The sequence below is a fragment of the Hyperolius riggenbachi genome, chromosome 7 (genome assembly GCF_040937935.1).
Source record: "Hyperolius riggenbachi isolate aHypRig1 chromosome 7, aHypRig1.pri, whole genome shotgun sequence".
In the NCBI taxonomy this organism is placed as follows: domain Eukaryota; kingdom Metazoa; phylum Chordata; class Amphibia; order Anura; family Hyperoliidae; genus Hyperolius; species Hyperolius riggenbachi.
In genome coordinates this window covers 93,931,208-93,943,487 of record NC_090652.1, presented here as the reverse complement: position 1 = coordinate 93,943,487, position 12,280 = coordinate 93,931,208, and the positions used below count along the sequence as shown (strand labels likewise).

Below are 12,280 nucleotides of genomic sequence, written 5' to 3'. Positions count from 1 at the left end.
ATGATCGGGCTGCTCAGCCGAGCGGCAGCAGATCATTGCGGGGCTGAGATCAACCAACGGGAATGGATTTTCCCGTTCATTGATCTCCGGGCGAGCGGGCGGCGGCGTGTTTACTAGCGGTGGGCGGCGTGTTTACGAGCGGGAGCGCGGACAGCGGCGGGAGTGCGCAGAGTACGGATTTCTCCGTCCCTGGGGGTGAAAGGATGGAAAAAGGGGCGGAGAAATCCGTACGCGCGGGGGTAAAGTGGTTAAAGTGTAGCCGAGACGGGGGATTTAAAAAAAAAAAAAATTATACATACTTGGGGCTTCCTCCAGCCCACTCGAGGCTGATCTTTCCCTCGCTGCCCTCCTGCACCATCTGAATCCTCTGCAATTTGGCCCCGAAAGTCCTTTAGTTGGGGCTAGTAGACACAGTCCAGCCGGAATGCACAGCGCAGCATGCTCCTGGTGACATAAGAGCATGTGGCTGGGCCGAGCATGCCCAACAGTCAGACCGGAGGACTTTCCTGCTAAATTGCGGAGGATCTAGGCGGGGCAGGACGACGGCGAGAGGGCGATCAGCCTGGAGGGGGCTGGATGAAGCCCAAGGTAAGTATAATTTTTGTTTTAGGGCCCGTTTCCACTATAGCGTTGCGGAATCGCCGGCGAATCACCGCAGGCAAATCGCATGCGGGTGCGATTCCGCATGCGTTTTTTGCCGCGATTTCGGATAGGCAAGGCTGTATGCGAATTTAACCATGTCACTGCCTGTGTAAATTAACATTAATACCTATGCGAAATCGCATGCGAATTCGCGGCAAAAAACGCATGGGGAAAACGCATGCGATTTCCCTATTAAATACATTGCGTGCAATTCGCCTGCATTCCACACGCAGGCAAATTCTGAGGGCCCTACCATGCAGATTTTTTCTGCACAGAAAAACGTGCGGGGAAACGCACAAGTGGAAACAGTCCCATCCACTTGTACTGACTGTGCGAATCCGCATGCGGGCAACGCATGCGGATTCGCGATAGTGGAAACGGGCCCTTAAAGTCCCCCGTTTCAGGTTCCCTTTAAAGTGAACCTAAAGCCACACAAAAAAAATGAGATGAGCTCACCTGGGGCTTCCCTCAGCCCCCTGCAGCCGATCGGTGCCCTCGCAGCCCCGCTCCGATGGTCCAGGACCCGCCGGCGAACACTTCCGGTTTGCCCGTCTCCGGCCGCCAGGCATGGGAACGCGAGTGATTGTTCGCGTTCCCAGCGTGTATATCGCCCCCTATGCTGCTATTGCGGCCTCCTGGCACTTCTAAAGCACTTAGTGAATAGCAGCATAGGGGGCGATATACAGGCTGGGAATGCGAACAATCATTCGCGTTCCCATGCCTGTCGGCCGGTGACGGCCAAACCGGAAGTGTTCGCCGGCGGGTCCTGGACCATCGGAGCAGGGCTGCGAGGGCACCGATCGGCTGCAGGGGGCTGAGGGAAGCCCCAGGTGAGTTCATCTCATTTTTTTGGCGTGGCTTTAGGTTCACTTTAACATACAAGAACGTTAAAGGGAACGAAAGTGTAACTTAGGTGGCCCCTCACTGTCATTCTTCAATTATGATTGGTCAATCACTGACCAATTTTATCATCTCCATGTAGTATGAGGGTTTACCTATATGATCTGCTCATAGTATTTAACATATTCACAAAACTTCTCATAAATGATTTTTCACCTAATTGATAAAAATAACCTTTCAACACATTTACAAGCAAAATAATCAAAGTGAGTTGTTCCTGATTAACTTCATTTCAATATTACTTTTACCTTAAAGAGAACCCGAGGTGTGTTTAAATAATGTTATCTGCATACAGAGGCTGGATCTGCCTATATAGCCCAGCCTCTGTTGCTATCCCAAACCCCACTAAGGTCCCCCTGCACTCTGCAATCCCTCATAAATCACAGCCATGCTATGAGGCTGTGTTTACATCTGTAGTGTCAGTCTCAGCTGCTCCCCCGCCTCCTGCATAGCTCTTGTCCCTGCCCCCGTCCCTTCCCTCCAATCAGCAGGGAGGGAAGGGATGCAGGCGGGGACTGGAGTTCTGCAGGAGGCGGGGAGAGCAGCAGACTGACACTATAGAGATAAACACAGCCAGCTCTGACAAGCTGTTTGTCAGCAGTGTGGCTGTGATTTATGAGGGATTGCAGAGTGCAGGGGGACCTTAGTGAGGTTTGGGATAGCAACAGAGGCTAGGCTGTATAGGCAGATCCAGCCTCTGTATGCAGATAATATTCTTCAAACCCACCTCGGGTTCTCTTTAAGTATATTATTGCTCTTTGGGAGCTTAAAAATGTAACATAGATAAGGTGAAAACAGAGGTAAACAGGTGAAAAAGCTTTGTGAATCATGTCAAATATCTGTTGATCCTCATATTACATGGAGGAGGTAAAATTGGTCAGTGATTGGCCAATCATAATTGAAAGTGTGCATCAGGCTTGAGGACCAAAAACCAGTGTGAGGGGCTCCTCTCTCCAGGATAGACTGCTAAGCAAATTGTCAAGCGGTGTCTATACGGCCATTTTTCCTAAATCGCCATCCATTTCATTATTGGAATTAGTAAAGTGTACAGCTTCAATTTGACTTTTTTGCCCCACACAAAGTATTAGCAACAGCTGAAATAATCAGAGGTACTCCAAATTCCGCTTATCCCCTCAAAAAGTTCCAAATATAGCACCACCTAAATTCCCCATAGGTCAAGCTATTTAGTGCAAATGAGCATTCATCTCTTATCTGTTGTTACATTTATGCTAACTCAGTGGCGTCCCTACCATGGGGCGGCCAGGAGCGCTCCGCTCCGGGTGTCAGCTCCAGGGGGGGTGTCATCAAGGCCTCCCCAGAAGCCTTGATGACACAGGAGGGGAAGCAGCGCTGAAGGAGGGGTGGCAGCGTCGGCGGGGAGGGGGGAAATACCCCCCACATCTCCCTCACCTGGGTCCCCTCCTTCGGCGCTTCCCCTCCACGGGCGCCGGCAACGGGCACTGACAGGGCGGCTGATAGCCGCCCTCAGTTTACCCGAGCAGGGCTACGGGAAGATGGCCGCCGAAGCCCGCACTGGAGACAAAAATAGACGGCAAGATGGCCGCCGACGCCATCTTGCCGTCTATTTTTGTCTCCAGTGTGGGCTTCGGCGGCCATCTTCCCGTAGCCCTGCACTGATGACGCAGCAGGAGACGGCGCGGGACATTCAAGAGGAGCTGCGGAGGCTGCCTGGGACTCGGAAGAGAGGTTTCATCTGCAGGTAAGGTTTTTTTCTTTTACAGGTGCACCGGCCCGGCCACCCACCGCTGCTGCCCACCTACCCACCGCTGCTGCCCACCTACCCACCACTGCTGCCCACCTACCCACCAGGCTACCCACCACTGCTGCCCACCTACCCACCACTGCTGCCCACCTACCCACCGCTGCTGCCCACCACCTACCCACCACTGCTGCCCACCACTGCTGCCCGCCTACCCACCAGGCTACCCACCACTACTGCCCACCTACCCACCACTGTTGCCCACCTACCCACCGCTGCTGCCCACCTACCCACCACTGCTGCCCACCTACCACCACTGCTGCCCACCTACCCACCACTGCTGCCCACCTACCCACCAGGCTACCCACCACTGCTGCCCACCTACCCACCACTGCTGCCCACCTACCCACCAGGCTACCCAGCAGGCTACCCACCGCTGCTGCCCACCTGCCCACCGCTGCTGCCCACCTACCCACCACTGCTAGCAGGCTACCCACCACTGCTGCCCACCTACCCACCGCTGCTGCCCACCTACCCACCACTGCTGCCCACCTACCCAGCAGGCTACCCACCACTGCTGCCCACCTACCCACCAGGCTACCCAGCAGGCTGCCCACCTACCCACCACTGCTGCCTACCTACCCACCAGGCTACCCAGCAGGCTACCCACCACTGCTGCCCACCTACCCACCACTGCTGCCCACCTACCCACCGCTGCTGCCCACCTACCCACCGCTGCTGCCCACCTACCCACCACTGCTGCCCACCTACCCACCGCTGCTGCCCACCTACCCACCAGGCTACCCACCACTGCTGCCCACCTACCCACCACTGCTGCCCACCTACCCACCAGGCTACCCAGCAGGCTGCCCACCTACCCACCAGGCTACCCACCACTGCTGCCCACCTACCCACCACTGCTGCCCACCTACCCACCACTGCTGCCCACCTACCCACCACTGCTACCCAGCAGGCTGCCCACCTACCCACCAGGCTACCCAGCAGGCTGCCCACCTACCCACCACTGCTGCCCACCTACCCACCACTGCTACCCAGCAGGCTGCCCACCTACCCACCAGGCTACCCAGCAGGCTGGCCACCTACCCACCACTGCTGCCCCCCTACCCACCATGCTACCCACCTACCCACCACTGCTGCCCACCTACCCACCAGGCTACCCAGCAGGCTACCCACCACTGCTGCCCCCCTACCCACCACTGCTACCCAGCAGGCTGCCCACCTACCCACTAGGCAATCAGGCTGCTCACCCTTCACCACCTACCCACCAGGCTATCAGCTTGCCAACACTCAAATCTGCTACCGATATTGTGTATTTTGTGGTCAGATCTGCTACCGACATTGTGTATTTTGTGGTCAGTTTAACTACCGTCATTATGTATTTTGTGGTCAGTTTAACTACTGATATTGTGTATTTTGTGGTCAGTTTAACTACTGATATTGTGTATTTTGTGGTCAAATCTGGTGCTGACATTGTGTATGTTCTGGTCAAATCTACCGCAAGATTGAATGATTTTTTTCTGGTCAAATCTGCCGACATGATTGAATGTATTTTCTTGTGAAATCTGCTCACATAACGTGTAATGTCTGGTGAAATGTTCTCGCATTACGTGTATTTTATGTTGAAAGCTTCTGACATTTTGTGTATTTTCTGGAGAAAAGCTGCGCAATGATGTGAATTTTCTGGAGAAAGGTTGACTAAAACTTGGGTGCACTTTTAAATTAGCTCCGCCCCATCCGGTCATAGCCACGCGGTGTACCGGGGGGGGGGGGGGGGGGGGGGGGGTGTAAGGGGTGCCTTTCAATACCTAGCACCGGGTGTCAAATGCCCTAGGTACGCCACTGTGCTAACTGCATATGATGCTCTTGCAATTTCCCATCTGATTGACGGGAGTAGATTATTTCTGACATGTCCAAACCGATTTTGCGAAGTTATCACAGGAAGATCTATCCCTTTATTGAACGGGAGATTGTATGGACATGTACACATGATACAACGTCGCATCAGATGCGAAATTGAATCATGTGTACCCATCATTATGGTTGCAGGCAGCTAACGTTACACAGCCCAACACTAGATGCTGCTGCCCTATAATACAAATAGCAAGAGCACAAAATGCAGTTTTTTGTTTTTTTTTTGAAGTAGCTCCAGTAATTTCTTAATACTCTCTTTATATATGCCTGTAAAAATGGCTATTAATGTCACAATCTTAATAGTATCTCAGCACTACAGCGCCATGTATAACATGAACAGTCAGCTGACTGCCTACTATAGCAGAGGGCACAGGGTGACACAGTAGAGGGCACCCGTCAGCTGTTCAGTGACTGACAGGGGAAGCGCCACACTGCGCGGGAAGCTCAGCAAGCAGGGAGGAAGGGGTGCAGTCTCGCGCCGCTGGAGCGGGAAGTGTGGCGCGCGGGCTCTGGCGCGGGAACTCGTCACGCACCTGATAGAAGCCTGGCTGCAGCAGCGCGCCTCAACACAGCCAGCGCCGCCATCTTGAATGACCCTTCACCCAAGCGCGGCACTCATTGCGAGATGTAGCATAGCGTAGGGCGACCCCTAGCGTGACGATGTGGAACTGCAAGTGCAAGCTCTGTAGCTTTGTAATGGAACCAGGCTGTAAATGCAGGACAGCAAGGCGAATATTTATTAACATACAGCCATTAGCGCATTTTGAATGGCAACACCAAAAATGCATTTGCTTTCATTAAAGAGGAAGTAGAAAAAATAATATGAATAAGATTGTACTTTTTTTTTTTTACAATACTCATTTATAAATTATTTAGTCAGTGTTTGTTCCTTGTAAAATCTTTTCCTCTCCCTGATTCACATTCTGAAATGTATTACAGGTGGTGACATCTAGTACTGTCAGGTGCATCACTTAGGAATGTTTGAGAGTTCCAAAGCCAGTAAAAATATACTTGGTCTCCCCGAGTTCTACTATAAGATGTTATGGTGCCTCCTTAATTATACATCTATATTGTGCTGAAGAGAGTAAATTGAATGTCTCTTAGACCTGGGACCCCATAAGAGCACTTACAGCAGCGTTTTGGAATAGCTGACAACGAGAGATTAACCACTTGCCGACCGCCTTAAGCCGATGGGCGGCGGCAAGGGCTGGGCCCAAACGATCGCAATACGCCCATTGGCGGTGGAGGCGGCGGGCGTGGTTATGCGGCGATCGCGTAATTCGTGACGCGATCAGCCGCCGGCGACTGGCTCCGCCCCCCTCGCGCTGTAACCCGCCGGCCGTTCGGAAGCGCCGGCGGGTTACTAGCACCCGGATCGCCGCATGGATTACGTATAATAGGCTTTGTAATGTATACAACGCCTATTATATAGGCTGCCTCCTGCCCTGGTGGTCCCAGTGTCCGAGGGATCACCAGGGCAGGCTGCAGCCACCCTATGTCGCACCCAAGCACACTGATTCCCCCCCCCCTGCCCCCTGATCGCCCATAGCACCCCTCAAACCCCCCCCCCCCCCGCCCACCCCCCAGACCACTGTTTGAACCCAGTCACCCACCTAATCACCCATCAATCACTCCCTGTCACTATCTGTCAACGCTATTTTTTTTTAACCCTAAACTGCCCCCTGCTCCCTCCTGATCACCCCCACCCCTCAGATTCTCCCCAGACCCCCCCCCCCCCCCTGTGTACTGTATGCCTCTATCCCCCCTGTAATAACCCACTGATCACCTGTCAATCACCTGTCAATCACCCATCAATCACCCCCTGTCACTGCCACCCATCAATCAGCCCCTAACCTGCCCCTTGCGGGCAATCTGATCACCCACACCAATAGATCGCCCGCAGATCCGACATCAGATCACCTCCCAAGTGCAGTGTTTACATCTGTTCTCTCCTCTAAACACCCACTAATTACCCATCAATCACCCATCAATTACCCCCTATCACCACCTGTCACTGTTACCCATCAGATTAGACCCTAATCTGCCCCTTGCGGGCACCCAATCACCCGCACACACGCTCAGATTGCCCTCAGACCCCCCTTATCAATTCGCCAGTGCATTATTTACAGCTGTTCTTCCCTGTAATAACCCACTGATCACCTGTCAATCACCTATCAATCACCCATCAATCACCCCCTGTCAATCACCCATCAATCACCCCCTGTCACTGCCACCCATCAATCAGCCCCTAACCTGCCCCTTGCGGGAAATCTGATCACCCACCTACACCAATAGATCGCCCGCAGATCCGACGTCAGATCACCTCCCAAGTGCAGTGTTTACATCTGTTCTCTACCCTAAACACCCACTAATTACCCATCAATCACCCCCTATCACCACCTGTCACTGTTACCCATCAGATAAGACCCTAATCTGCCCCTAGGGCATCCAATCACCCGCCCACACCCTCAGAACGCCCTCAGACCCCGCCCTGATCACCTCGCCAGTGCATTGCTTGCATCTATTTCCCCCCTCTAATCATACCTTGAGACACCCATCAATCACCACCTGTCACCCCCTAGCACACCTACGCATCAGATCAGGCCCTAATTTGCCCCGTGTGGGCTCCTGATCACACGTAAAAACCCTCAGATCCCCCTCAGATCACCTTCCCAGTGCATTGATTGCATCTATTTTCCCCTCTAACCACCCCCTGAGACACCCATCAATCACCTCCTGTCACCCTCCTAGCACCCCTATCCATCAGATCAGTCCCAATACAACCTGTCATCTAAGAGGCCACCCTGCTTATGACCGGTTCTACAAAATTTGCCCCCTCGTAGACCACCTGTCATCAAAATTTGCAGATGCTTATACCCCTGAACAGTCATTTTGAGAAATTTGGTTTCCAGACTACTCATGGTTTTGGGCCCGTAAAATGCCAGGGCAGTATAGGAACCCCACAAGTGACCCCATTTTAGAAAAAAGACACCCCAAGGTATTCTGTTAGGTGTATGACGAGTTCATAGAAGATTTTATTTTTTGTCAAAAGTTAGCGGAAATTGTTTTTTATTGTTTTTTTCACAAAGTGTCATTTTTCACTAACTTGTGACAAAAAATAAAATCTTCTATGAACTCACCATACACCTAACAGAATACCTTGGGGTGTCTTCTTTCTAAAATGGGGTCACTTGTGGGGTTCCTATACTGCCCTGGCATTTTAGGGGCCCTAAACCGTGAGGAGTAGTCTAGAAAACAAATGCCTCAAAATGACCTGTGAATAGGACGTTGGGGCCCTTAGCGTATCTAGGCTGCAAAAAAGTGTCACACATGTGGTATCGCCGTACTCTGGAGAAGTAGTATAATGTGTTTTGTGGTGTATTTTTATACATAACCATGCTGGGTGGGAGAAATCTCTCTGTAAATGGACAATTGTGTATAAAAAAAATCAAATAATTGTCATTTACAGAGATATTTCTCCCACCCAGCATCTGTATGTGTAAAAATACACCACAAAACACATTATACTACTTCTCCTGAGTACGGCGGTACCACATGTGTGGCAGTTTTTTGCACCCTAAGTGCGCTAAGGGGCCCAAAGTCCAATGAGTACCTTTAGGATTTCACAGGTCATTTTGCGACATTTGGTTTCAAGACTACTCCTCACGGTTTAGGGCCCCTAAAATGCCAGGGCAGTATAGGAATCCCACAAATGACCCCATTTTAGAAAGAAGACACCCCAAGGTATTCCGTTAGGAGTATGGTGAGTTCATAGAAGATTTTATTTTTTGCCACAAGTTAGCGGAAAATGACACTTTGTGGAAAAAAAAACAATTAAAATGAATTTTCGCTTACTTGTGACAAAAAAAAATCTTCTATGAGCTCACCATACTCCTAACAGAATACCTTGGGGTGTCTTCTTTCTAAAATGGGGTCATTTGTGGGGTTCCTATACTGCCCTGGAATTTTAGGGGCCCTAAACCGTGAGGAGTAGTCTTGAAACCAAATGTCGCAAAATGACCTGTGAAATCCTAAAGGTACTCATTGGACTTTGGGCCCCTTAGCGCAGTTAGGGTGCAAAAAAGTGCCACACATGTGGTATCGCCGTACTCAGGAGAAGTAGTATAATGTGTTTTGTGGTGTATTTTTACACATACAGATGCTGGGTGGGAGAAATATCTCTTTTTACACATACCCATGCTGAGTGGGAGAAATATCTCTGTAAATAGACAATTGTGTGTAAAAAAAAAAAAATTGTCATTTATGGAGATATTTCTCCAACCCATCATGGGTATGTGTAAAAATACACCCCAAAACACATTATACTACTTCTCCTGAGTACGGCAATACCACATGTGTGGCACTTTTTTGCAGCCTAACTGTGCTAAGGGGCCCAAAGTCCAATGAGCATCTTTAGGCTTTACAGGGGTGCTTACAATTAGGCACCCCCCAAAATGCCAGGACAGTGAACACACCTCACAAATGACCCCATTTTGGAAAGTAGACACTTCAAGGTATTCAGAGAGGAGCATAGTGAGTTCGTGGCAGATTTCATTTTTTTTTGTCGCAAGTTAGAAGAAATGGAAAAACATTTTTGTCACAAAGTGTCATTTTCCGCTAACTTGTGACAAAAAATAAAATCTTCTATGAACTCACCATGCCTCTCACTGAATACTTTGGGATGTCTTCTTTCCAAAATGGGGTCATTTGGGGGGTATTTATACTATCCTGGAATTCTAGCCCCTCATGAAACATGTCAGGTTCTCAGAAAAGTCAGAGGTGCTGGAAAATGGGAAAATTCACTTTTGGCACCATAGTTTGTAAACGCTATAACTTTTACCCAATCCAATAAATATACACTGAATGGTTTTTTTTAATCAAAGACATGTAGCAGAATAACTTTTGCGCTCAAATGTATAGGAAATTTTACTTTGTTTGAAAAATGTCTGCACAGAAAGTTAAAAAAGTCATTTTTTTTGACAAAATTCATGTCTTTTTTGATGACTATAATAAAAACTAAAATTCACAGCAGCAATCAAATAGCACCAAAAGAAAGCTGTATTAGTGACAAGAAAAGGAGGTAAAATTCATTTAAGTGGTAGGTTGTATGACCGAGCAATAAACCATGAAAGCTGCAGTGGTCTGAATGGAAAAAAAGGCTCTGGTCCTTAAAGGGGAACTTTAGCCTAAACAAACATACTGTCATTAGGTTACATTAGTTATGTTAATTAGAATAGATAGGTAATATAATTTCTTACCCTCCCCATTTTAAAAGAACAGGCAAATGTTTGTGATTCATGGGGGCTGCCATCTTTGTCATGGGGGCAGGCATCTTTTTGGTTGAAAGGAGGTGACAAGGAGCAGGAGAGACAGTTCCAACTGTCCTGTGTCCTGATCACCCCTCCCAGCTGCACACGCTAGGCTTCAAATGTCAAATTCAAAATGTAAAAAAAAAAAAAATTGCACCAAAACAGCAGAACGAGAACAACAACATCAGAAATCCCATCATGCTTTGCACAGCATTAGGAGAAAAATGCCCGGGCAGTTTTTTTCTGTGCAGCTAAAAATGAGGCTTGTATAAGAGAAAAAAGTTCTGATGCCGTGAAACAGTTAAAGAAACACCAGGCCTTTTCAGTGCTGCTGAGTCAATTTTTAGTCTGGAGGTTTACTTTAAGGGGCGAAAAGACTGTGGTCCTCAAGTGGTTAAGGTGTTGGGGCCTTGGGGCGCCTCTTAGTCTAATAGAGATCAGTAATGGCTGGGGTGGGATGGATGGAGGGTCGCACTTTGGTGTCTCAGCCTTGGGTGCTGGAAGACCTTGTCCCGGCTCTGGCTCTCATACTACATGGAGGTGGTAAAAGTGGACATGTGTATACACCTTTCCCTGGCTCAACCCCTCCTTCCTCCATCCCAGTCCACAAGCCATCCATAAAATAATTGGAGTGTCCAGAGTGTTTGTGCTTTTTATCATTTTTAAAAACATTTCGGGGGTAGTGGTTATTGTATCAGGTCAGTTCGTCATTTGAGCAAAGTAACTGAATTCCTGAGATCTTAGGGCAGGCGCTGACTAGACTGACAGAAGGAATGTAAAAATCTTCTGGAGCTGATTACTTTTGAGGCCCCTTTTATACATGGTGCATTGCTTCGCATTGCACTCCTCTGTATCAGTTTCCATTAGTCTCTATGAGTCTGGCCACACTACCCGCGGTGCAATGTGATGCAGCGGAAGTGGTTCAGGTGAAGCAGAGCGGTATGAGCAGGCATTTGCATTGGAGTAAATGACACCGTAACAATCTGTTTGGATTGTTGCGGTGCACATGTGCCAATCAGTGGTGCTCAGCAGAGCTCGAATATTCGAGTAGCTCGAATATTCGAGCTCTTTTTCAGCTATCCGAGCTCGGTATTCGAGCTCCGAATAGCTGTAGCTATTCGAATGGGCTATCCGAGTACACTCGAATAGCCCATTCACTATTCGAGCTATTCGAGCAAACGGCGCTATTCGAGCTCGGTACCGAGCTCGAATAGCGTCATAGCCCAGATTGATGTCCTTAGAGCCAATCAGAGGGCTCCCAGGCCCTCTGACGGCAGCCAATCACAGAGGGGGACCCTGGCCAGCCCCTACCCTATAAATAGCGGCCGCCATGTTCCGTTTCTCCATGCTTGCCTGAGACTTGTACAGAGAGAGAGTTGCTCCTTTGTGCTTTGGCTTAGCAAGTGCTCTATTGTGATCATTTACCTAGCGTTTTTGCTCACCTACACCTGCCATATACACCTATATTGTTGTTAGTTAGATAGACATTGTATTTTAGTTAGTAGCTTGTGTGTTACATTAGAGACAGGCAGCTGCTGCAAGCTTACAGGTTTAAGCCTCAGGGGGGCCTTGCCTCTGTGGGCAGCTGTCCTCTGTTTATTTCTCTCATCTATACCAGTATTTCTGCTGTCCTTTACTAATAGTATTGTAGTTATACTGTACTAGGAGTAGGACACTCACTGACTGTCACTGTTTATAGGCTACTAGCTAGCTCCTGCGTGTGTGCACTCACTCACTGTCTGTGTGTACACACACTCTATTTCCTTCTGATTACTGA

The 12,280-nt window shown here is 49.4% G+C and overlaps 1 protein-coding gene across 2 annotated transcripts in view; it reads right to left on the bottom strand.

Annotated features, from left to right (window-relative positions):
• Positions 1-5,805, bottom strand: part of ECI1 (enoyl-CoA delta isomerase 1) — a 29,164-nt gene extending 23,359 nt beyond the window's left edge. Inside the window, exon 1 of one of the 2 annotated variants that reach the window (XM_068244345.1) lies at positions 5,728-5,805. In XM_068244345.1, coding sequence (XP_068100446.1) covers positions 5,728-5,779 — 52 coding nt within the window. In that variant the 5' untranslated portion in view covers positions 5,780-5,805. Of the gene's footprint in view, positions 1-5,132; positions 5,334-5,727 lie in introns of those variants that run through there. The other variant, XM_068244346.1, reaches the window with a different exon arrangement.
• Positions 5,806-12,280: the final 6,475 nt, after the last annotated feature.